The following is a 24,630-nucleotide window of genomic DNA, read 5'->3' as shown; positions in this document are numbered from 1 at the left end:
GCATGGAGGACACCCCTACACCTGTTTTTCAGAAGGGAGGAAGAAGTCACTGAATGAATGCTAGAACTAAAGGAAAGCTTAGTGACCACTGCCCTCCCTTCATTTCATTCATAGAATAAGCAGCTCATTGAGCACACGTGACTTCAGAGCCACACAGCCGGTGGGGCAGTGTGGAACTCTTAGATAGTACAAGCCCCTGAACTTTGTAAAGCTTATGCTTTCTGCCTTTATTTCAGGGTCCTGCTGGAAGACCCGGCCTCCCGGTAAGCAATTTTAATTTCTTTCTTCCTTTCCATCTCTTTCGTCGTTCTTTCTCCATCTGAGCATTGGCTGTATGGGGTGGCTGCTTCCCCCCAGCTGCATCTGGGTGAGAGCCCTCTCTCATAACCCATGGCTGATGGTGAAGCCCACCTTCAGTCCCTTCTACCTTTGAGGCCTGGAGAGGTCCCTACCAGGATGTCTTGAGCCTGTAGCTATAGCTTTAGCTTCTTGGGGCCTTCTGAGCCCCAGGTGGGTAACAGTTGGAGAGGTAGGCTTCTCCAATGTTGGACCTGACTCCAAGCCTCTGATTTGATAATGGGGGGCTGGTGGGGAAGGCAGCCCACAGCTTCTGGGTGTCCTCCTCTGTCCTATGCTTTCTAGTAAGTGTCATCTCAAAAAACTTTAAAGTTATCATTTCTGAATTCTGGGGAGGCTTTGCCAAGTAATGGTGGAGACTTGGGGACAAAAGTAGAAATTGTAGTAGTAACCACCTCTTACTGAAAGCTTAGCGTGTGCCAGGCACTGTACTAGTCAGTCTCCCTATATTTGATTTGTTCAGCATCTCAGTGAAATGGGTATTGTTATGCCTGTTTTATCGATGAGGAAACTGAGACTCACTGATAAAAATACTTGATCTGATTATCTATGTTACCATACTTTTCCAGACTCTTGTTTCTTGGGGTACACACTCAGTATTTGAGTCATCTTTAAAGTCTTCTGAGACACTGCTTGGTGGAGTGTAACTGGGAAAGCAAAGTGATGGATCCCTTGGCCCCTGCAGTGGGAGTGGAAAGTGATTCAGGCAAGATGCTATGACCAGGTAGAGGGGCAGGGTGGGCAGAGGGTGAGCTGGGCTGGCATCAGGCTGCCCTGCCTCCCTGTGCCAAAGGCCATTGGATTCCAGAGCCTTCTGTGCATCTCTTCTGCCCCAGTTACTCCTCCTTTGGACATGAATTACACCCTAACCTCTTGACTAGTCCAATAGCTTCTAGAATTCCTGTCGAGCAGTGACTTTTTAATGAAATACATGTGGGAGAATGTTTAGTCTTGAAAATGGAAATGCTCCCTGTCAGTATGAGCCCCAGAGCAAAGGAGGACGGGTAAACGGGTCCCATGAAATCCAAAGAGGGCGAGATCAGATGACTGGGGGAACGTGGGCAGACTTTGTTATTTCTGACAACATGCACCTTTAAAAAACATTTGGGGGCAATTCGCAGAGCAGGGGCTGCTGACATAGTTTCCAGGCTCTGGCCGCTCCATGCTTATCCCTAACCAGAACATTTTATAGCCAGGACTGCAAAGAACATTAGTTCTTAAAAAGACACCAAAATACACATCCTGAAATATCATTCAAAAGCCCAAGAGTGAGTGGGCTGGGGGATGTCAAGGCCTCCAGTGGGCTTGGTATGCGCCCATTAAGGGCAGACCACTCATCCGTGGCTCATGGGTCTGCTTATCCCTCCACACCAGAGGAACTGGGAGTGAACCCCTGAAAAGATTTGTTGATGTTGGCTCCTATGAAGCACAGAAAGTGTGAAGTACAGGCTTGCTTGTAAAATGCGCTGCCGTGGCTGTGCTGAGAGCTACCACCTACAGGCACATCTCAGTGCCACGCCCCAGGCGCCTCTGGCTTTCCAGAGGCAGCATCTATGGCATCCTTGAGCAAGCCCACGAGACGTGGATGCCCAGGGAGGTTAGGACACCATGCAGTGCTCGTAACAAATGCTGCTACCCTGCCACTCTTAGAACAAGCTGAACATTTCACTCAGAAACACAGTTGATTATGTGTGACAGGGAACCCAATTTCAGGGTTGATTGCTAGTCCTTGGCATATCCACTTATACCTTGGGGTGCTAATTGTCCCTCAAGGCATTTTGCCTCAGTGGGGTGAGCAGAACCAATAGAATCACCCCAGGAATGGCCTCTGTCCCTGGCGGGCCCAGCTCTACCCTGCCCGGCAGCCAGGCAAACACCATCTGATCTTAGCCCCATTCCTGCTACTCCTTCCAGGCTCCCAGCATGCCCCAGGCCCCACCCCAGATTTTATGATGTCTACACACGTATGATTGCAAAAAAATATTTTCTACCAAAGAGGGAGGAACAAGACTTAATAAGCTGATTTCCAGAGTGGGAAGATGTAATCCCTGGCTCCAAACTAAAGCAATTCTCTCTGAGCATCTGAAACTCGTGATGTGGCCGAGTCCACATGGCTCGAGGTCCTTCCTGTCTGTCCAGGGGGTGGCCGTGTGGAGGGGACACGGGGTAGGGCTCTGTCTGTAGTCTTTTCAGACGGGAGGCCTGAGGAGGAGCCAGGGAGCGTGGGCACCGATCCCGGTTCTGGCAGTGACAGACCTAGGGAATCAGTTCACCCACTCACAGCAGAGGTGCTGGCTCGCCCTGCTCCGTGCCCGGAAGTCAAGGCTCCTGCTCATAGCAGCATGGGTCATGACAACAGAGGTCTCAGGGAAGAAGGTTCTTGGACTTCTCGTGAGACACAGAGGAAAACTGAAGCCCAGGCTGCGAACCAGACTCCTGACATCATGTTCTTCCTGCTTCTGAGTGCTGACAGTGGGGGGGACAGCTGCTTGCTGACACCCACGGGAGTCACATGGTCAAGTTCGCAGGCATGTCACTTGGGCATTGTGACCACTGCCCTGAGAGCCAGATGTCGGTGAACAGCTAGTCCATGGGACCCTTCACAGGCTGGCCTGGCTCCAGTTACGTCTAACTGTCTCTGCCTCCTTCATTAGGGGGACAAAGGTGCCATTGGGATGCCTGGACGTGTGGTGAGTTCGTGCATTTGTACCTGCTTGGGTGGCCATTGCTCATTTCACCATGCTGGCCTGTCCCCCAGACCCTGGCAAAGTGCTACTTAGCCCAGCCCCAAGGATGGGACAGGACCTCTCCTCCCACTGCAGTGTCATCTTCAGAGGTGAACAGGCTTAAGGAGAAGTGAAAGAGTTTTATGCAGAGACTTCAGATCTTTGCAACATGGCTTCACTCTCCGGATATAGCCGTGGCAAAGGAAAGACCCAAGAAAGTTGTATGAACAAAGCTCTTTGCCCATCAATACTGAGTGACACTGAGCCCCACGACAGTCAGAGGATGCCCCCCACTCCTTCCCCTGCCCCCAAGGCTGGCATCTCACCCTCAGCTGTTCTTGCACCACGTCCCAGCACGGTCAGTAAAAGTTGGTGAGAAATGCCACCTCCTTGACAGCACTGCAGGGGAGCCAGCTTCTGGAACCCTTTCCCTAGACAGATACTTCATCAGCGGTGATGAAGGGAGCTCCAGGTAGTGTCTCCGACACCTCACCAGGGGCCAGAGAGGGCAAGCTGTTGACATTCCCAGGTGGTGATAGGGGAGCGACAATGTTTCATAGGGAGAGCGTTTCTCCTGGCCTTTGGTCTGGAGTTTCTGGCACCAGGGTCTTTCCAAGTCTCTGCGGGGTTAGGACAGAGAGCGTGGGCTCCTGGTGGCAGCTCAAGGTAGTGGCAATGCCACACAGCCCAGTCTAGGGTGCAGCCCCAGCTGCGCTCCCCATTGACCTGTAACTCTCCACCCCCATCAGCCTCCACCCCCCCACCCCACCTTGGGCTCCGCTGAGCACCCCCACACGCTATTGCTTCCCCCTCCCGGCTTTGCCTCCTGGCTGCACCCCCCGGGCAGTGTTGGCCTGTGTGTGGCATCCTGTGTGCTGTTTGCTTCCTGGTGTGATACCCACGCAAAGAGAAAGGCATCCAGGGCACAGCTAACAACCACATGCAAGGCGTCGCGCTAAGAGTCCATTTCCCCCACTGGGTTCTGCAAGAGGGAGAAACAATTCCAACCCCATTTTTCTGATGAGAAAATTAAGGTCAGATGTTCTGTTTTTCTCAAGGTCAGGTGAGCTGGGGCTGTTCTGGGGCTTTAACCCTGGCAACGTCCACACATGCTCTTGACCCTAATGATGTTTCCCATCAGCCGTCGACATCACAGCTCTCAGAAGGTGGGGTCCTTAGGGTGCCCCTTAGGGTGCCTTGGCCTAGACCCAGGACATCTCAGAGGTTCAGGACCTGTGGTCCATGTCACAGAACTTTGCACTCCCAGAACCATCCCACGGCTTCCTGTCAAAGTGGAGGCTGAGAGCCCCAGATCAGTGACGTGGGGCCTTCACACCACTGTCCAGCCCACAGCACCTGGACTCCTTGCTGCCTGTGGCTCTGCTCCATTCTCTGGCTCCAGACATTGGTCCCTCCCTGCCAGAGAAAGGAAATGTCATTGAGCAGGCCTTTCTTGGGGGGCTGCCCGGACAAGGGGGTACAAATCCAGGCATATGCCCCACTACAGACTCCTGAGACCCCATTTCATTGATGAGCATGTTGATACTCATCTTGTCCCTGAGTGGAGCTGGGTTTTGTGCCCACACTACAGCCAGAACCAAAGTCCTTGCTCCTTACAGGTCAGCTCAGGCGTCTCCGCCCCAGGGCAGCGGCCTGGGAGTGAAGTGGGGGGCAGAACACAAGCACCCCTACAGGCTTCCTTCTCCTGCTCTCCTGCTGTCCACTTCCTGTGGACGGGTCCCCCAAGAGGTGTCCCTGGGGGCCTAGTTCTGACCCAGAGTAGAGGTGCTGGGAAGGAAGGCCACAGACATCTCCACACTTCCTTCTACACTGGGCTCCATTCAAGGGGTTTTCTCCACTCTGCTCACACTATCTACATGTGACAATGGGCCCATTTGGCTACCCACTAGGAGCTGGCCTGAGTCCCCTGATAAGACTGGAGTGACCAGTGGGTGTGAATTACCTCCCTTGTTCTTGTAGCCCACAGAGGTGGCACCTCTAAGGAGTAGTTGGATGGGGGAGCAGTAAATACTGCTCACTGTGGTTCCAGAGACCCAGGGAATTACTCTATTTCCTCCGCATCCAGCCCCATCTCCATCCTCTGCCTGGCCAGTCCTGACTCCTAGTGTGTCTGACTTGGCAACGCTTTGTGTTTGTGCTCAGTTAGACCTTCCAGCAGGCTGGACTCCACCTCACAGCACAACCCTGGGAAAAGTGTCCCCCAGCCCCACTTCAAATTACCCAGCCATCTGGGGCTGTGACGGGGTGGGGGTGGGGGTTCCTGAGGGTTCTCTCTCTCTCTCTTTCACACACACACACACACACACTTTGAAGGGCCGCTGTTTCCCTCCTAGTTCTTTGGAAGGGAAGGGCCAGCTGGGGCCAGGCCGTAAGGCAGCGGCTGTCCACATGCTGGGCTTCTTGGATGCAGGGCCTGTCATGTTCAGCATCTGTGTTTTTTTTTTTGCTTCTTATTTCACGGCGATTTCTCTTGTTTGGTGCTAGTTCCATTAACACAGATTCCCGTGGGCGTGCCTCGCTCTCATCTTCTCTTTTCTCTCCCTCCCTGTCTCCCATGCACTCCGTGTTACATGTGGCTGCCCCAGGGAGTAAAGGGCCAACCAGGCGAGAAGGTGAGTCCACACGTTCCCACCCACCTCTGCCCAGGCTGCCCCTCCGCCTCACAGCCTCAGGGCTTGGAGGGGGCCCTTGTCCCAGCCCCCCACCCCCACCCCCACCCGTGGTGCAGGCCCAAGCAGAGTGAGGGAGCACCAGCAGCCTGCGCTCAACGCTCTCTCATGACCCAGTTTGCTAATAGCTTCCACAACTCGGGCAGGAGTCTTGAGATTCCCGGGCTAAGGTCCCAGCTTCCCTGGCTGAGCTGAGCGGGTCTCCCCTGCTCCACTGAGGGTGCATGTGGCCTCAAAGCTCGGCTTCCCCACCTCGGGCCATCTTCCTCGCCAAGGCCAGTGAAGCACCAGTCACTGTCTGTGTTGCTTGCTCCAACCCCCCTGCCCTGTCTGCCGTGGTACCCTCAGACCAAAAAGAGAAGCTCTTTTTGGGCCAGCACTGAGAGAATCCCCACAGAGAAAGGCTGGGGGACTCCCAGAGTGGAAGAGTAGAACCCCTGGGAAGCCCTAGAGACCTTCCTGGAACACCAGCCCTGGTGGGTTGTTGGTTAGGGGGTGCAGAGAGTAGCACGACTAAGCAGTTTGCTTTATAGAAAAGGAGGCTGGGCAGAGAGGTGAAGTTTGCCCATGGCCCCACAGAAACAATGAGCAAGGTCTAGAAGGCAGACCGCCTGCGGCCAACCCTGGATCTCCTTGCTGTGCACCACAGGGTTTCTGCAACAGAGCCCCCATTTCCAGAACAATCAGACAACAGTGACCAGGGACCGTAGTAGCTGCCATGAATTAAGCCCAAAATGTGTCAGGAACAATTTTTTTTTTAAAGATTTATTTATGTATACAGAACTAGGGTACAGGACAGAGGTGCAGGGGGTAAGAAGACTCACCAGAGACAGAGTGAGGAGCAGAACTGTCAGATACACAAAGCAGCCTGGTGAGGGGAGCAGTGAGCAAGACAGGACAGGTCTGCCATGCCACATAGGTCACCTCTGGGGTGGGGATCGAACTCGCAGTGAAGGGGCTGCAGCTCTCTTGCGGTGCTGCGCTTTAACCTGCTGCGCCACAGGAAGGGCCTGTGTTGGGCACAGTTTTAAGTGTTTTGCCTCTGTTCTCCCAACTAACTCTGACATGCCCATTCCCATGCTATTTCCATCTGCACGAGAAGGAACTGAGGCAGAGAGGCAGGTCATATACCCAAGGTCACCCCCAGAAAGAGATAGGGCTGGAGAGGAGCCTTGGTGTGTCTGACTCCGAGGCTGGGTCTCAAGCCACCGGGTGCTGCTGACCTCTGAGAGGAATGGAGACTGCCCACCCACTCTCCAGGGACCCATACTGCCCCGTGGAGGGCAGCGGACCCAGTCAGTGCTGAGGACAACACACTGGCCAGCCACGGCATGTCCACAGCTGCCCTATGAAACAGGTGCTAGTAACCCTTCTTTACTGATTAGGAAACTGAGGCAGGGAGAAGTTAATTTGCCCAAGGTCCTTCTCAGAAGGACGGCTGAACTTCAGATCCAAGTTCTTCACCATCACAATACACTGCCTTGCTCAACACGGATGTTATGACTGCAGTGGCATGCATAATAACTTGCCACTAGCCCTCACCTGTGTTTGAGGCATACCATTTTACAAATTATGTCTAATTCCCTTGCCCTGGAAGGGCAGCAGAGCAGCCCTCAGAACCTCGTTCACAGAAGCGGTGTGTGGACTTGCCTGGCAGAACAAGACCCGGGAGCGAGGGCCCCGGGCGCTTCCACTCCCCAGCTGCCTCCGCGGGTGCATTGCGCCTGCCCTCCAGTCAGCTGCACAGCCTCAGCTGTCCTGCTAGAGCATCTCTTCTCACCCACCCCAGGTTGTGTCCCATGCACCCCACATCTTCATCTGTCACCCCTCTCTATCTCTATCACACGCACACGCACACACGCACGGCTTTAGCTCGCCAGCTCAGCCACCTGGCATGGCACTTAGAGCTTCCAGCCAGCCCAGCAGCACCCACTATCTTTTCAGGGCTAAAACTTCAGCCCCAGATCAACCCCTCAAGGTCACCTCAAGCCTCAGCTAGGAAGCCTGAGGCAGCACCAGCGCTCAGGCTCAGGGCCCACACGCGCGCGTATCTGCACCTTCTGCTCTTGGCTGGCTGGGGCAGGTGGTTGTCATCCACCTGAGTGGGGCGGCACCTCAGGGACTTTGAAAATTGAGGGGGTCGGAGTGGGTGGGAAGTGTCCCAAGAGGGTCATGGGGGAGGCCTCTGGGGCCTGAGCAGCAGCGGCTGAGCTGAGTGTCCCTCCCTCCGTCCACCCCCTTGCCCATTGCTGCATGCTCCCCTTTCGGGCCTGGGGTCCCACCACCCTCTTTCCCTGCTCTGTTCACGTCTCCTCTCTTTCCATTCCCATGATTCCCCACTGCCTGTCTCCCTCCTCTCCAAACCCCACTCGCTTCTTCCTCCCCTCCTGCTCCCTCACCTTCCTTCACATCTTTGGAACCCCTCTGGTCCCCCGGTCTTCCCCCTTACCTGTCCTCCCTCCCCACCTGCCAGTCCCTCTCTTCCCCCTTCTTTTCCCCACTCCCTTCCCTCCCCGCCCCTGCCTCCCCTCTCTTCCTCTCTCCCACAGGGTGCTCCAGGAGATGCCGGCTTGTCCATCATTGGTCCCCGAGGCCCCCCAGTAAGTGGCTTCTGCTCTTCTTCAGAGGGAGGGGTGGAGTGGTTAACGAGAAGGGCTTGAGGGTGGAGGGGAAACGAGTCCTGGTCCGGTCTCTGGGTGTGGCGGCCACTGCATGTGATGTGGTCACCAGGCCGGGCCTCTGTGCTGCTGTTGATGTTAAAGAAAGTGACCGGACTAAATATACCTCGGTGACAGCTTCTCGGGAGGGCTCGCAGGAGCCTCTCCGCCAGCCACAGAGCAGCGGCAGCTGCTAGGCGGCCCTGCTGTTTACAGTGAGAGGGGAGAAGGTGCTGGCTCCGCTTCGGTGGGCGTGCTCCAGCTGTCCAGGGGACGAGCCTTGCTTCCGGAACCCCGTGGAGCAGGTACCCAAAGTCCAGATTCACTGACCCAGGCTTGCACTCCAGGCCTTGGCCGAGGCCCAACCACCAGAGGCTCCTTTTGCGTGTAGCTTGGCTCTGTGTCTTAATACCCTGCACCCAATGGCTGGGACCTTGGAGGCACAGTGATGTGTCCCCCTCAGAGGTGCCTGCTGAGGGACCGAAAGCGACCTGGGTGGTAACACAGGATATTGTGACTAGAGGAAGGAGGATGAGTTGTTTTTCTCAACGATGCCAAAATACGGGTGTATTACCAAATGTCAGGGTGGGAAGGACCTCAGTGGTGGTCTAGCTCAGTGGTCTCAAATGGGAAAACGGAGGCCCCAAGAGAAGAAGAGACTTGGTCAGGGACCCACACAGAGGCTGGGGCAGGATTAGAAAACAGACCCCTGTCCCACAGCAACAGGTCCTCAGGGGCCAGCCTCCCCCTCCCCCATCTGCCCAGGGAGTCTTAGCTTAGCCCAATGGATGGCTCAGGCCCAGCTTTCCCATCCCCTGCCTTCCTCAGCAACAGCCAGCAGGAAGCAGGAGTCTCTGGGATCCACAGTCTAGGCAGAGGGGTCAGAATGCAAATTGCTAAGTAACGTGCAAGGGTGAGGCAGTGAGGAGCCAAGCTTGGAGACAAGGTGGTGGGAGAGAGGGGGTCTGGGCTGGAGGCAGGATTTGAAGGGCTCCTCTGGGCTCAGGCAATAATGAGAATGTTAAGGGCAGGTCTTTGGCTCTCTGGCAAATTTAAACTCATTTAATTCTCACAACCCAGAGGTAGATCCCATTCTACCTCCTTTTTATAGAAGAGGAGAAACAATGCGCAGAGAGGTTGAGTGACTTGCCCAAGGTCACACACTAGAGTGTGGTCCGGCTGATTGCTCAGCGGGGGCCTTGCAGCTCTGGGTCTGCTGCTTCTGTTCTCCTTCTGGACTCACAGGGCTGCTGCCCCGATGGGCTGTTGCCCTGATGGGCTGTTGCCCCGATGGGCTGTAAGCCTCCTTGTGTGCTGGGACAGTGACGTGGGTGCCCTGAGGCTCAGCAGTGGCCCAGTCACAGGACTACTAAGAAACAGGCAGGTCACGGAGACAGAAGACAGCCTCTAGGTTCTGACAGCGAAGCCTGAGGCAGGCTTGGACAGGAGAGTGGTGCAGAGCACCTGCTGTAGCCTCTGGCCACCACCACTATCTGCCCCCCGGGAAGACCACAGCTGATTCGGTGTGTCATCCTCTGAAACCCTTGCAGCAGCAAATGTCATTCTGCTACCTAAAACGGTCCAAATGGCCATGCTTCTGGAATACGCTGTCTGCCTCTGCTCCTAGCTTGTGGTCCAGCAGGTAAAGCCTAATCAGGGACACCCCTAGCACCCTGGACTGGATCCCAGTGGTGCAAAGTATCACCTACTCGGGGAACAGTGATAGTTCCTGTGTCCTGGGCACCTCGCAGCCCAACATCCGATGCTGAAGGCACTTGTCTTGTTCAGTCCCCCAGCCCCCCAAACAGAGCTGGAGGCAGGCCCACCAGCCCATTTTACAGAGAAGGAAACAGTGTTTCATGACTCTCCATGGTCATCCTGGAGTCTGAAGTTTGGAACGAGTTCTGGAGTTTAGGATGGGCCAGGTGGGCCTCATCCAAAGTCAGCACTCTAGCTGTCCATGTTTTAAGCTATATTATTTTAAAGATTTATTTTATTTCTGTATATAAGAGCTGGGGTATAGGCCAGAGGTGCAGGGAGGAAGAGGATTCAGCAGAGACAGAGTGGGGAGCAGAACAGGCAGAATGATGAAGTACACTGCTGAGGGAAGCAGCGGGCGGGTCAGGAGAGGTCTGCCGCGCCATGTGGGTCACCTCCCTGTCCGGGGATCAAACTCATGCTGCAGAGGCTGAGATAGCTTCAGAGTGCTGTGCCTCAACCCATTACACCACCAGGGAGGGCCCAAGTTACACCGTTTTAAATGGATATTTATCTAAAGGAGAAAAAAGTTGTCCTTGTGGGTGTCATATTGGTGCTAGGGGAAGAGGCTTCAGGGCACCAGGAGGCTGGACCAAGCCCTGTATTCTCCTCCTTGGGCCACATGGGTGACCACCCCTGCTGAGTCCTCACTAGACTCCAAGGAGACCCGCTCTAGCTCCTCTGTGGAAGTCACACGGGGCTCGCGAGAGCAGAGGACAGGGGAAGACAGTGGGGCCATTCGTTCACGAAGGGGTAGTGGTCAGCGGTCAAACCCCCTATGGGGCTGATGGGGACCATGTCCCTTTCCACCCAGCCAGGGAAGCCCCAAAATAAATGCTGTTATAAATGCTGTTAAGAACAAGAGTTGCTGCTCTTTGGGCCACCTGCCACCTCCCCTGAGCTTGACAAATGGGGGGCCCATCTGGGTACTTTAGGGAAGGATGCATCACCTGACGTGGCGGCTAGAGACATGTACCCTGTTCAACTGAGCTGCGGTAGAACCCCAGACACTGGCTGGCCCAAGAGGCACAGGGAGAGTCACCTGCCAGACTAGGAACTGCCCCCCACCCCCATCTTAAGGGAACTCATTTGCTCCCACAGGTCCCAGCTCCCTACAGGGGACAGAAGGAGCTGTCTTGTTTCTGGACCTTGTCCACCAGGTGCCAGCCTACACAAGTGAATCCACCTGTACAGTGTATTGAATTTTGTTTATTCAGTCATTTAATATTTGCTGCTGTATGCAACACAGTTGCACGCTGTGTGCTGAGCAGCGAATGGAAACCTGATTGCAGCCCCTTTGCAGAGAAACAGCAATCCCACCGGGTGGTTTCAGCATAGTTGGTGCCGGGACACCCAGGAGTGGTGGGACACGACCTGACTTGTGGTAGACGCATGAAGGCAGCTTCCAGGAGGAAGGGATAGAAAAACTATATAAGCAAGCATGAGCTGGGGTTACCCCGGTAACAAAGCCTGCAGAGAAGCACAAGCCCCAGGGGCAGGAGGGGTTCCTGTAAACTCCCAGGGAAACGGGAACAGGTCTTTCTGGAACAACAAGGATGGAGAGGGGCGAGGCTGGCAGGTGGGCACGGGCAGGTCCCTGAAGCACCTGCTCACGATGTTGGGGGTCAGGGCTTTCTCCTGAGCGCGATGCAGAACCCCTGGCTGTGTCGGGCCAAGGAGGACAAGATCAGAGTTACAGTCTAAGGGGAAAGGCTGACCCTCCCTGCTCTGTCAGGGCAATATTCAGAAGAGGCTGCAGGTGGGCTCTAGCTGGAAGGCACTTGCACTCATCAGGGCCTGGACCAGAACCCCGTCAGAGGCCAGCAAGAGGGCTGGACTGGGGAGACATTCTGGAAGTGGAATTGACAGGACACACTGATGATAAAAATGGGGACAGAGTTCAAAATGAGCCTATACTGCTGATGTGAATGGATGGCGGTGCTGAGATTTTTGTTGGGGAAGATGAGTTTAGGGAGAACATGGTGAATGTCAGATGTCCTTGGAACACCCAGGGAGGTGTCTGCCCCACCCCACACACCCTTTGCCGCTGGAAGTCAGCACGTGGTGAGTGGGAGCAGGCTCACATGCCCTCCAGAACAGAAGGTGCACCCTGGCCCAACCGGGGTGCTCTGTGGCACCTAGTTGGAGCTTGGAGTTCGGCAGGTGTCCTGGCATCATGAAACCAGCCAAAGCTGGGCAAAGCAGGGCTCTCCCTTCTCGCTTAACCCGTCCCGGCCAGTGATTACACATTTCCCAGCAGAGTCCCCTTTGGTGAACACTGACTCGCGCGTGGGAAGCAGAATGAAGCAGACTCAGGCAGATGCCCCACTGAGCCTCTTGCGGAGGCCCGACGGGAGACAGGAAGGACAGGACCTTCAGTCTGTCTGTATTGCTTCATTCCCAACAAGTTGCAAATAGGAGGAAGGTTGGGAGGAGTAGACATGGCGGGCAGGGGAGCTCAAAGAGCTGGGGTTCTGGCTTCGCTCCTCCCTGCCTTGAATTAGAGCAATATAAAGCTTACGTGACTTGTTCCAGTATAGAAAGACGTACTCTTCGTCCATGAAGCAACCTACAGGTGAATCTATAACACCAAACTGAACATGACCTCATCCCAGTGATTAGGTTGGGAGTGAGAACGGAGCGGGGGGTCCCACTAGATCATATTCAATTTCACTTGGAAAAAAAATAAGGTTCTGGCCCTCCCTGGTGGCACAGCGGGTTAAAGCACAGCACTGAGAATCTAAAGCCGCTTCCGCATGAGTTCGATTCCCGCCTGCCCCGGAGGTGACCACATGGCGTGGCAGACCTCTCCTGACCCGCCCGCTGCTCCCCTCAGCAGTGTACTTCGTCGATCTGCCTGTTCTGCTCCCCGCTCTGTCTCTGGTGAAGCCTCTCACCACCCTTGAGCCTCTGGCCTGTACCCCAGTTCTGTATGCACAAATAAATAAATCTTTAAAAAAAAAATAAGGTTCTAAGGATGTTGGGGAAATTCTGAAAAATAGAGGAAGGGGAATGACAAGGGGGAGGCTTATTCTGCTCGATATCAAGATAGATAGCAAGACAGATATCAAAACAGAGCAATGGAGACGACAAATAGAACAGCAGAGGGTCAGAAATGAAGTCAAATGCACTTGGTCTCATTTCACCACAGAAAGAGAACTCTTAAGTTGTCCAGGAAGTGATGCTGGGAGGAATGAAAATAAATTTTTAAAAATGCAGATATTTCTACTTCATTCACTGTATGAGGATAAATTCCAAATGAATATCCTACTTAACTATAAAACTATGATTCTGTAAAATACCAAGACAAAGCACAGAGGAATATTTTGTAATTCTCCACTGGGGAAGGTTCTTTGGCATATAACAGAAATCCCAGACGCCATAGGAGAAGATGGGTAAAATTGTCAACACAAATGTGAAGCTTCCATATGGCAGAAAACATACCATAAATAAAAAGAAAAAGGTGAAAGTAGATAGGATATTTGTAACCCTTATCACTATTTACAACCCATATAACTATTGCTGTTCTTGACCAAAAGCTTTGGCCAAATCAATAGGAAAAAGTCGCACCACCTAGTAGAAAATGTCCGTTCAGATACAAGCAGGCTGTCCACAAGTAAAAAGAATGAGGCAATAAACATCAGAAGAGCTGCCCAGCCTGTGATGGCAGAGATGCAAATTCTAATTCAGTTCCAGTGTCTCCATGGGCCCTGCCAGGCCCAATCTTTCCAGGAAGTGGAGTTCCAGCTTCTTTGGTCAATGACAACATTTTCCCCAAGATCCCTGAAAAAGCCTTGGTGAGCCCTGGGTTTGGCTCTGGGCTGGAGCGATGCATCCTGCTACCAGAGCTGGCTCTGTAATTAGCAAACCGTGTGATTATCTTGACCGTGTAAACATTCTTGGGAGTGGGGCTTGAAGATGTTTCTTGGAATCCTCTCCTGCTGGCCTTTTCTGAGGCCTCTCAGTTCAGCGTAGTTGAAAGTTTACACGGGGAGGTCTCCGGGGTTACCGTGCACGGTTTCCGGGTTTTCTCCTTAATGCTATTCTTAGCAACACTTATCCTTGAGAAGAGAGAAGGCCAGGCTCTTCAGATATATGAGTGGCATCTCCTCCCTCTTTGGATGCCGGCCACAGCCCATCCTGCGGCCGCAGTTCACTCCAGCCAGCTTCCCACTCTCCCTCCCCTCCAGTGACCCCTCCTGATAGCAGTACCCCACCCCACCCAGTCATGTCCCTGGAGCAGAGGCCTCTGTCCACACAGTCACGTCCATGGCTTCAAGAAGGATCCAATCATCCTGGAGATGTTTCAGGTTCATAGCAGATGGATCCAGAGAAGTCTTCCACTGGGCACAATCTGATTCTGACACTACTGGTCGGCAAGAACAAACCGCCATGAATCCTAAGACGTATTAGACCAAAAGCTGCCTTCCGTGACGTTCAGCCCAACACACCACCAGTGGTGGCAGCTACCAGTTCAACAGACCTTGCCAACAGAATTGGATGTAATTCAATGACCTTAGAGGTTGCACTACTCACCCTGTCCTCCAGGAGAGGAAACTGAGGCATAGGGAAGTCAGGCAACTCGTTCAGAGTCACAGGCGAGGCAGGATGAGAAGTCAGTTCACCAAGCTCAGAAAAGCCTGGTTTGGGAAGAGAACATGGTTGTCTGGGTCAAAGAGACACCCCCGGCCAGGGGCTGGGCATGCGAGAATACAGGAGGTTTAGGGGCAGGTGGTAGCCGGCGCGCCTGAGCAAGGGGTAAGTGGAAAGAGGCAACACACTGGGGCGGGATGCGGTGGAGGCTGACCTTGATTGTGACAAGATGAACCCTGGCTGTTTTTTTGCGAAAGGAGAGACGTGACTCGGGTTTCGTTCTCTCCTTTCCCTCGCTCTCCTGGTCAGCCCTCCCCGACACTGATCTTCACAGCCTCGTGCTCAGAACCTCTCTGGTCCTGAATCTTGACCACAACTGTGAGCAGTGAGCCCACTTTCTGCCTCCAACCTGCAGTCTTTCCTGCAGGAAAACGAATACGAATTGCTCTGTGTCCCTAAAGATCAGGGGTTCCAGAGATGACCCAACTGCTAGGGAGAAGAAAGTGAGTGGGCTGGCCTGCTCTGTCATGAAAACACACACTTCAAAGGTCAAGTTCTGAGATCTACGGATAGCTCAGCCACCCAGGATAAGTGGTCATGAACAGTGGCTGTAAACAGAAGGACTTGGGGTGCTGTGTACCTTGCTGTGGCTGTGCCCTCTGTCCGTCCCCTTTATATGCTGAAGGACAGAGGGTCCACGGAGGGTGAGTTGCACTCCGGGGGTGCTTCTCAGGAAGGCACAGGAGTCGCCAGCTGCCTCCTTTTCCTCCCCGCACCCCTCCCTGGAGATCTCCTATACTATGCTGCTGCTCCCCTCTATTCTCCATCACCAGCTCACCAAGTTCTTCCACGAGTGATTCCAGAGGAACTGTGAGGGTGGGGGTTCTCTGGGGCAAAAGTGAGCAAGGTTGGGGGGGGGTGCTGTTAAGGATTCCCTTTGGCCCCTGATTGCCTAGTCTCACTTCTCTCCATTCCTTGCAGGGTCAGCCGGGCACTCGAGGCTTCCCTGGATTTCCGGTAAGTGGGGAAGGAAGTTAGACTCCATGTGAGTTAAGCTTCAAGCCCAGAAGCTGCTCTTGCCCTTCCAAGCCCAGGTCGCTATGGCCCCCTCTCCTGCAGCCTTTCTTAGGGAGCAATCCTCGAGGCCCTCCCACCCCCCTCCCCACACACACCAGAAGTCCGTTTATAATGCAAGAGAGGGCAGGGAAATAGGGCAGCAGCTGTAAGCTGAGCAGGATGTAGGAATGGGGGATAGGTCGCCTCCAGGGAAGCAACTGTGCCCCAGCTGTGAGAGGGGCCTCTGGGGAGGCAGCGAGGTGGCATCTAGCTGTCCCTTGACCTTCACCTAAGGGGCCTGAGACAGGCTGTAAGAGGAAGGGCAGGGCAGGCGTTAGCTCCCCTTTTCCTGCAGCCTCGGAGCTGGCCAGCCCTGGCTGTCTACAGATACACTGTCCACTCTCCTTTTGGGGCCATGGGGTGGACTTTTGATAGAAAAGGGGTCTTCCCAACACTGGGTCCCTGGCACTTGGAATTTCAGCCACTCTTCACATGGGCCTCTGGTGGGAGGTTGTTTTTCTCCCTGCCATTTAACACGGGAACCTGAGGTTTAGGCTTCCCCGTGGTCACATGACTAGTACATGGTCCAGTGGGAACTCTGAGCCCTAACTTGCTGGAGTCCGGCCCACTGGCCCAGGCTGCCTCTTTGGCAAAAGACCTACAGTGCTCAGTCCTCACAGCTGCCTCTTTGTTTCAGGGTCCCATTGGTCTGGACGGCAAACTGGTGAGTGAACCCTCTTGAGCTGTGGGCTCTCCCCTTCCCTTGTTCAGCTACCTACCTGGTGTCTTGGACCTGAGCAAGACCCCGATTGCTCTACCTTAGGTAGAGTGAGTGTAACTGATACAGAAAGGCATTGCCAGTCAGAAGAGGAGAAGCCATTCGAATGGCTTGCTCCTGGCCCCAGGGCACCAAGGCTCCCCAACTGGCACTGCTAGAAGGGGAGCAGACGCAAGGCAGGGAGCAGCTGAGGGGACAGGAGGGGGCTCAACCTGATTCTCTAAAAGCAGCCTGGCACTTGCTCCCATACTTGACCTCACTCCCCAGCACCACCATCCCCCGCACCCCTTCTCATTATGGCCTCCTATCCACGTCCGCCCAAGCCCACATGGAGGCTGATCCCCAGCACCGCTGTCCCCCACACTCTCCCCCTGATGGCCTCCTATCCTGGCTGAGACCCCACGTCCACCTGAGTCCACATAGAGGCTGATTCCCAGTCGGTAGCCAGCCCCAGTGTGGGCTCCAGACACAAAGGTCATGGGGGAAAGGAGACCCCCTCCCCACTCCTAGGAAGGAGTGAGCAGAAGAGAGCAAACCCCTCTAGTGTCCCCAGAGGGACAAGTGAAGGCGCTGTGCCAGGTCCAGCCCTGCCCGCTCGCTTCCCCCCCAGCAGCTGATGCCCTCTCGGATGAGGGTGACCCCCCCACCTGTCACCTGCAGCTAGAGCTCAGCACAGTGAAGGACTTGGAGGTCATTTCCCTCATCTCACAGGACCCAGAGTCCCTCAGGACTGCCCTGGGAGTATGGGTGGGCAGAGGCTGGGGTCCAGAAAGACGCCCTCTTGCGTCTGTTCTCTGAGGGCTGGTAGCTGCTAAATAAGCCTAAAGAGCAGTGGGCGGGTGGAGGACGGGGTGGAGCAGCCGTGAGCAGGCGAGTGTGCAAGCCACGTAAGTGAGCATTGGGTGGCAGAGGGAGACGCCGGATGTGGTGGGGCGGGGGCTTCTGGGTCACAAATAACGTACCTGGCCCTCATGCTCTTCTCCTTCCAGGGCCACCCTGGACCCAAAGGGGAGATGGTAAGACCCCAGCTTTCCTCCTTCCCATGAGAGGTGGTGGGAGTCAGCCTGGCCCTCAGGGGCCACAGCAACACTGCCCAGCAGAGGGGACCGCGGGAGTGGCAGCCCCAGTCACTCCCAGCTGTTGTCAGCACCCCGCCTGGGTCCTCACGTCAATGTGGGGTGAGGGGGGTTGGCCACCAGAAAAGTGAAAAAGGGGGGTCCAGAGAATCCAGGGTTGGCCAGTGTCCAGGCTTGCTCTGTGCTCCCACATGCCAATCAGACAAGCTGGTGAGCAGCACTCGCCCCAGGGCGCGGGGGGAGGGGGGGGTGTCCACCCAGTAATTTCCTTCCAGAGAGGCTTTTGTCCTCAGCCTGACCCCTGCTGGGCAGCTGGGGAAGCAGGCCGAGGCCTACCACTCTCTACGGCCCTTTGGAGGATCCTCCCCTCTTCGGTCTCCCCCAGGCCACCCCTTCCAAAGGAAAGGGCCTCCTCTTATCTGAATCCTGCCAGTCTGGGCTGGGGCCAGTTCCCAGCAAGCCCAATGTCCTGAAGAACAGATGGGGTGGCCCTGGGGAGAGCTGGCTTCCTGCCTCCAGGTGGTCTCGTGAGGGGCCACCTCCTGTTCCTGTTCCATGGGGTTCGCAGAAGGGCCCTGCATTTGTAGTGTCTGGACAAGCAACGCAGAGGCTCCTTGTCCAGCTGGGATCTGTCCCATGCCTTGCTCCAAGTTCTGGGGTGCAGACGTTCTCCACCCACAAGCAAGTCATTGCCAGGACTGGGAAGCCAGAATCGTCCCCATAAGTGGGGGTAGGAAAAGGACATGGGGAGTGTCAAGTGGGGATCTGACTTCACCCCAGCTCTCCCTAACTAGCCATGAGACTGACCCCCCCCCCCAAAAAAAAACCCCACTCCCTCTGGGCCTCAGCCTGTCCTCTTGACTCAGGTTCCATTTACTGAGGGGCTCCTATGTGGTAGGTACCAGGCTCAGGGCACATTATCTCATTTACCCTCCCTGTAACCCTGCACCCCAGGCCCTGTTAGTGCCCCCTTTGACAGCTACGGAAGGTGAAGCTCAGAGAGTCTAAGTAATTTACCTGAAGTCACACAGCTAGGGAGTATCCAACATAGACTCCAAACCTACTTCTTGAATTCCTTCCCTCCACATATTTGCCTTTCTTCTCTTTCTTCTTTATTTCCCTCACTTCCTTTACCTCCTTTAATGCATGTGTTTTGAGTGTCTACAGTGTGCTAGGCACTGTGCCAGGTGCTAAGGGTATAGACAGAACTCTTTGCCATCCAGTAGTTCACAGTCTAGTGACTTTAAATAATCGCCATTAATTGACACATTGCCTCGGCAGTATGTGTTTCGAGATGGCAATACTAGATGCCCCGAGAAACCTCAGTTAACAGCCTTTCCATGCTGAGGGGCAGAGAGAGCTTTCCTGAGGGACGAGGATTTAACTAAAAGACAAGGGAACAAGAGGGGGCATTCTGGACATCAGGAACAGCGTGTGCAAACACCCTGGCGCAGGAATGCTTTCTAAGGAACTGAGGAAGGGCCGTGAGGCATGGAGGATGGTGGCAGGAAAGCTGGCTTGGCAACCAGATCCGCCACGCTCCACTCCCTCTCCGCCACCTCTACAGCAAATGCATTCTTGCTTTCCTGACCCTTTCCTAAGCATGCTGTCCATAGGCATGAAGCGCAGGAACTGTGGCAGGAAGAACTTCCATGCGGCTGTTGTCATAGAGGCATGAGAGCTCTGGATGCCAGGGCGTCGGTGGCAACCCAGAAATAATAATGAATAATGATGGTCACCAACTAGGTGCTGTTTTGTAACCACCATAATGGCTATGACCCTCACTCTCCAAAAGGGGAAATCAAGGCACAGGTAGTTGAGTCGGTTGCCCCAGGCTACAAGCTCCTAAATAACAGTCCCATATGCTGTGTTCTTACCCCACCCCACTTTAACACCATGAGTCTTCCTGTCTGTTTGGGGGGGGGGGTCAAAGCTAAGTTTTGGGGGCAAGTGTGGGAGGGGGTGGTGATCCCATCTCCCATGAGCCCCATCAGTGTGCTAGGTCCCCTGTCTGCCTCATAGTCATCCATCACAATCTGACAGGCCACAGAGCCATTAGACTCCTGTTTGGCTTGGCACAGGAACGCCAAACTATTAATCCAACATGCTGTCTCGTCTAATTATCTTGGCCTGCTTATCATGCGTGTGTCTCCCACCCTCCTTCCCCTTCAGATGACTTCCCCTCTGCCAGGTGTCCTATGTGGGGGGGCTACGGGTATGCTTAACCTGTGTCCTCAACTGTCAAAGAAGGGTCAGCCCTGCCCCACCTACCCCAGTGTAGCTCTGAGAACTTGATGGAGGTGTAGACAGGAGGGAGGGAGGGAGTCCCGGGAGTGCTGTTAAGGAGGGGCTGGATTCTGAATCCATATCCTTCCCACCGCTCACAGGGACAGCTTGACTCCTAAGGACAGGAGGAGTCAGCTCACTCCGAGCACTCAGAACAGAACCGGGTACTCAGGAAGCAGCAAGCCTCAGCTAGCACAGTGCCCAAGCCCACCTTCAAGGGACAGCTGAGATCCAGCTAGAGTCAATTGGTGCTTAGTGTTACTGGACCTTGAAATTTTGTTAAGTTTTTTTAATTTAATATAATAGTTTATTTTTACATCACTTTGTGCCTTTTTCCATCTCAGTTGTAATCCCCGTGGACTTCCCATCACCAAATCACCCACGTGCCATCACCATAGTCCCCATTTTTTATCCCATTCCCCACTCTATCCCCAAAGTCTCTGGTATATTGTTCATTATTATTTTCTCCCCCTGTGGGCCTTGAAAAATTTTTTTAATTTATTTATTTGTGCATACAGAACTGGGGTACAGGCCAGAGGTGCAAGGGCAGTGAGAGGCTTCACCAGAGACAGAGTGGGGAGCAGAACAGACAGACTGGTGAAGTACACTGCTGAGGGGAGCAGCGGGCGGGTCAGGAAAGGTCTGCCGCGCCATGTGGGTCAGCTCCAGGGCGGGGATCGAACTCATGCCGAAGTAGCTTTAGCTTCTCAGTGCTGTGCTTTAACACACTGCACCACCAGGGAGGGCCCGACCTTGAAATTTTTATGAGAAATTTGAAATCCAGATTTTTGTTGCATTTCTTGCTCTTACATGCTGGCAATTAATTGGAATAAAACTATGTGGGACCAACAAGACACCTCTAGGGTCCACCGTTGGCCCGTGGAGCTCTGATTGGGACATCTGGACTCAAACCTGTTGGTCTCTGCTGTCCTGTGCCTTCCTGCTCTTCCCTCAGCCTTTCCCCTCTCGCTCCCCCATCACACTCCTCTTGTCCTGAGCAGGATGACCTTTCACCCCCAGTTCTTGCTCTCTGCGTCATATTCCACTGACGTGCTCCAAGGCACCTTACAGCCACATGGGCTGGGATGTCCCAGGTAATGTCGCAAAGCCACTTGTCCCCTTCCGGGAGCCTTCTGGGAATTTCCCAATTTGGAGATGGGTCCGGTAGGCAAGTTATAAGCAAGAGAAAAGCTGGTCTCCCCCATGAGGATCCTGAGTTTCTCAGTCCCCGAAGAGACTACTTCAGCAGGTGGGTCTTGGCGGGCCCTCAGGATGGTGGTTGAACAGGGCTCCAGAAGCTGGGACGCTGCCCATAGCTCTGTCCAAACTGAGAAGCCCTGCCAGCCGGGTCCCCCCCCCCCCGCCAGACAGTGTAGCCGAGTGGAAACAGCTGGACGCCTGTGGTCAGACAAGCCTGGGCTCCCATCCAGTGCCACCACTCTCTGAGCTGCAGGACCCTGTCACCATCACCTCATCCAGGGAGTGAAGCATCTTTTTCTCAGGCCAGTGTTGGTGTGAGCACTGCACGTACTGAAATCCTACCTCAAAGTGGTTCTCAAGACATAAACAACCTCTCTTCCCCTACTTTCTTCCACACCGGCCATGAGGCCTCCTCAACGCTGGGCTCAGTTCAGCCTCCTGAGAGAGCCAGCTCGATGCTCCTCAGAGAACACGGGTCCGTCCTGAGCCCAGCTTCTTGCCTCGGCCCTGAGAATGTAACAGGACAGCCTGGAAGGCACCCAAAGCCCAGAATATGGCTCAAGTTGCCAGCCTCCAAAGCCTCTCCTTCTCCAAAACCCTAAATGTCTGGACAAAACCTCCCCGTTTCCCGTCCCCCCATCACCTCTCCAACCCAGGAGTGCCTGTTGCTCAGTGGGTTTCATGCCAGTATCGGCTGAAGGCTTTCTCCTACCTCCTGATTCTATGAGAAGACAGGTTGAGGGGGGTGCCCCACAGGAGCAGAGTCACACCTGACTGTTGAAGTCTCCTTCCTGGTGGCCTGTGATGTGCATGCCAGGGCCGTGGGCAGAGACAGGGCCTCCCAGTCACACCGATGACAGTGAAGACGTAAGACAAGCCCACACACCACCTTGACTGGCGTGGCACGGTTAGATCAGGCCTTAGCTGGTGGAGCTTGGCTCTTGGAAATGGACCTTCTTACAAGCACCTGCAAATCCTGCTTCTAGCACCATCCCTACCCAGCCCTGAGTCTCTGGTTCTGGCACCTTCTTCTTGCCACTGACCTGTGTGTGTTTCCTTCCCACAGGGCCTGATGGGTCCCCAAGGACAGCCGGTTGGTACCTTATCCTAATGCTCCCCAACAAAGAGGCTTTGGGCCACTCTTTCCTTCCCTTTACTTCTAACTCTCCTCTCCATCTCTTCCTAGGGACCTCAAGGACAAAAAGGAGAAAAGGTAAGCCTAGAGATTTTCTAGAATTTTCATCTTGGGGAAGAGCCTCCCAGCAGGTAGAAAGGAATCCATCGTGGCTATTCTTAAGTCCAGGTTTATTAGCAGAATAGGAGTCCCTATGGGTCTGTGTCTGAAAGAGAAAAGGAACAAGACCCTGGGTCCCTGGAGAATGTTTTCTGCTTGGGTAGGGGGCCTGCCCCACCTGGCCCTCCTCAGCCTTTTTCTACTACCCTCACGATGTTTCCTTACTTACCTCAGAATGTGGCCCCCCACATTCTGAGAGAACCTCTGCTGGTCTTGTCCCCTGGCAAATGGTACAGGGGCCTGGCACCCCAGCTCAGAGACAGTGCTTCTTGGGGTTCCATGGCCCATATCCCACCCCAGTATCTGCCCCTTCCAGGGGCGCTGGCCAGCACTGTTGGGTGAACTCACCCCGAGAGAGCAGATACCCCCAGTCAGGCAAGGAGAATAGCTCCTGCCTCTGCCCTTATGGTAGGTGATAAGCGGCAAAGGGGTCCTGCCTAAGCTCTAAGAGGCCACTTCTGGTCAGGCTTGGGGCTTTCTTCCCTGGTGCCAGCTTGGGGAGAGCGAGGGAATCCACTCTCCTGCCTCAGGATGCTCAGACAAGAACCAGAGCTGGCAAGTGATATGAAGAAGTCCTGAAAGCACCCCAAACTCAGCCCCTCAACAGATGCCTAACAACCTCCTCTCCTTCCCTCCTCTCCCCAGGGCCAGTGTGGAGAGTACCCACACCGGGTAAGTGAAATCCTAAAACTGAGCAGGACACTTTGATCCACCCCTCAGTCTCAGCCCCCAGCTCAGCCTCATCCCCCAGGGGCCCCCAATACCTGAAGCCTCCTTTTGCTCAACAGCTAGACTCACAACTAGGGGTGTGACTGTGCCAGGGCAGACGGTGAGGTCAGTTTGTCTCCATGGCCTCCCCCGCCCGGGCATGTCCTTACGTCTCTGAGGGCCTGGCCAGCCACCGCCTCCGCACATGGCCTTCTCTGTGCAGCTCACAGGGGTCCCCGCCAGTAAGTGTGTAACTGTGTGTGAGCCTGGTGTTCTGCCTGGCTGCTTCAGAGGGACTTTTGGGTTAGTCATGACTTCAGATGACCAGACTGGACAGCTGACTGGAGGCTGATCGTTATCAGTTCAAACAGAATAGAGGAAGTCCTTCTCCAGTCAGGGTGGGTGGGGGATTGCAGGGCTGGGTGGTCTCCCATGCTCCCCCCTCACCCCAGTCTGCACCCAGTTCCTTCCTTCTCCTTGCCATGAACCCCAGAAAGCATAGCCCAAAAGACAGCTATAGCCCACCTGGGAACCCTTACATGTGTGTGTCACCAGCAGGACAGGAGAGTGCAGGCGGGCATGGCTTTCTCCAGGGAACTGGGACCAGAAAAATGTCCCTCGTTCTGTGGATCAGTATACCCTCTCTCAGCCTGGGGCGCAAGGGGTGGAGGGGTAGGGAGATCTTGAGGTGTCTAGCCCCTGTCATGGTCCTCATTGTGCCCAAAAACTCACACATCCCCCATTGTATGGCACCCACACTGCCACACACTCAGCTGGCTCAGCCCCAGGCAGGTCCTGGAGGTGGGATTAAAGAAGTGGAGACAAACAAGTCAGGCTTCATCGTAGGTTCTGGAAGGCCACCAGGAGGACCTCACTAGCAGGTCCAGTGGCTCCTGGCCAACAGTCCTTCCAGACTCTGACCCTGGGCTCCTAGGCTGGGGAAAGGCCTCCGTGGACCTCATCGTGAGTGGGTGGGCTGGGGTTGAGGCCCAGGCTGGGCTGGGGTTGAGGCCCAGAGGATGCAGGCCGGCAACTGCACAGACAGAGGCGGCCTGTCGGTGACATGTGCTCCAGGAACATGGGGCCCTGGTTTTCCGGCCAGCCTGCTCCTGGTACAATAATAGAAGGTCAGCTGTGTTTATTTGAAACATGGGCTCACAGGATTGTTATGTTACCGAAAGAAAGCATCCCCCAGAACAAAAGAAAACACAACTGCAGAACTTTGGCCGTGTGTCATGGTTGTTGAGTGAACTCATGGCGGTGAAGGAGAGGGCCTCTACCCCTCACCCAGAACAAGAAAGCAGGGTCAGAAGACTCCAGAAACCCCTTGGCCACAGAGTTCAGCAAAGCCCAACATTATGACTGCAGCCGTGTGAGAAACAAGTCAGGCAGAGTCAGAAAGGGTTTGGGGACCCAGGTAGCAGGTAGTGCAAGTGCACGTTGGCTCTCTG

General features: G+C 54.6%; 1 protein-coding gene across 3 annotated transcripts in view; it reads left to right on the top strand.

The window, feature by feature from the left end:
• COL13A1 (collagen, type XIII, alpha 1) overlaps nt 1-24,630 on the top strand; it is a 142,341-nt gene that overhangs the window by 63,875 nt on the left and 53,836 nt on the right. For 2 of the 3 annotated variants that reach the window (XM_012723485.1, XM_012723483.1), the window contains exons 5-14: nt 237-263; nt 3,012-3,047; nt 5,690-5,716; nt 8,323-8,373; nt 15,763-15,798; nt 16,535-16,561; nt 17,605-17,631; nt 22,244-22,270; nt 22,364-22,390; nt 23,117-23,143. In XM_012723485.1, coding sequence (XP_012578939.1) covers nt 237-263; nt 3,012-3,047; nt 5,690-5,716; nt 8,323-8,373; nt 15,763-15,798; nt 16,535-16,561; nt 17,605-17,631; nt 22,244-22,270; nt 22,364-22,390; nt 23,117-23,143 — 312 coding nt within the window. The remainder of the gene's footprint in view (nt 1-236; nt 264-3,011; nt 3,048-5,689; nt 5,717-8,322; nt 8,374-15,762; nt 15,799-16,534; nt 16,562-17,604; nt 17,632-22,243; nt 22,271-22,363; nt 22,391-23,116; nt 23,144-24,630) is intronic. The other variant, XM_012723486.1, reaches the window with a different exon arrangement.

Source organism: Condylura cristata, unplaced genomic scaffold, assembly GCF_000260355.1.
Source record: "Condylura cristata isolate star-nosed mole 26May11 unplaced genomic scaffold, ConCri1.0 scaffold00011, whole genome shotgun sequence".
NCBI lineage: Eukaryota > Metazoa > Chordata > Mammalia > Eulipotyphla > Talpidae > Condylura > Condylura cristata.
Note: the sequence above shows the minus strand (reverse complement) of the source record. Positions and strands in the feature narration are given on the sequence as shown.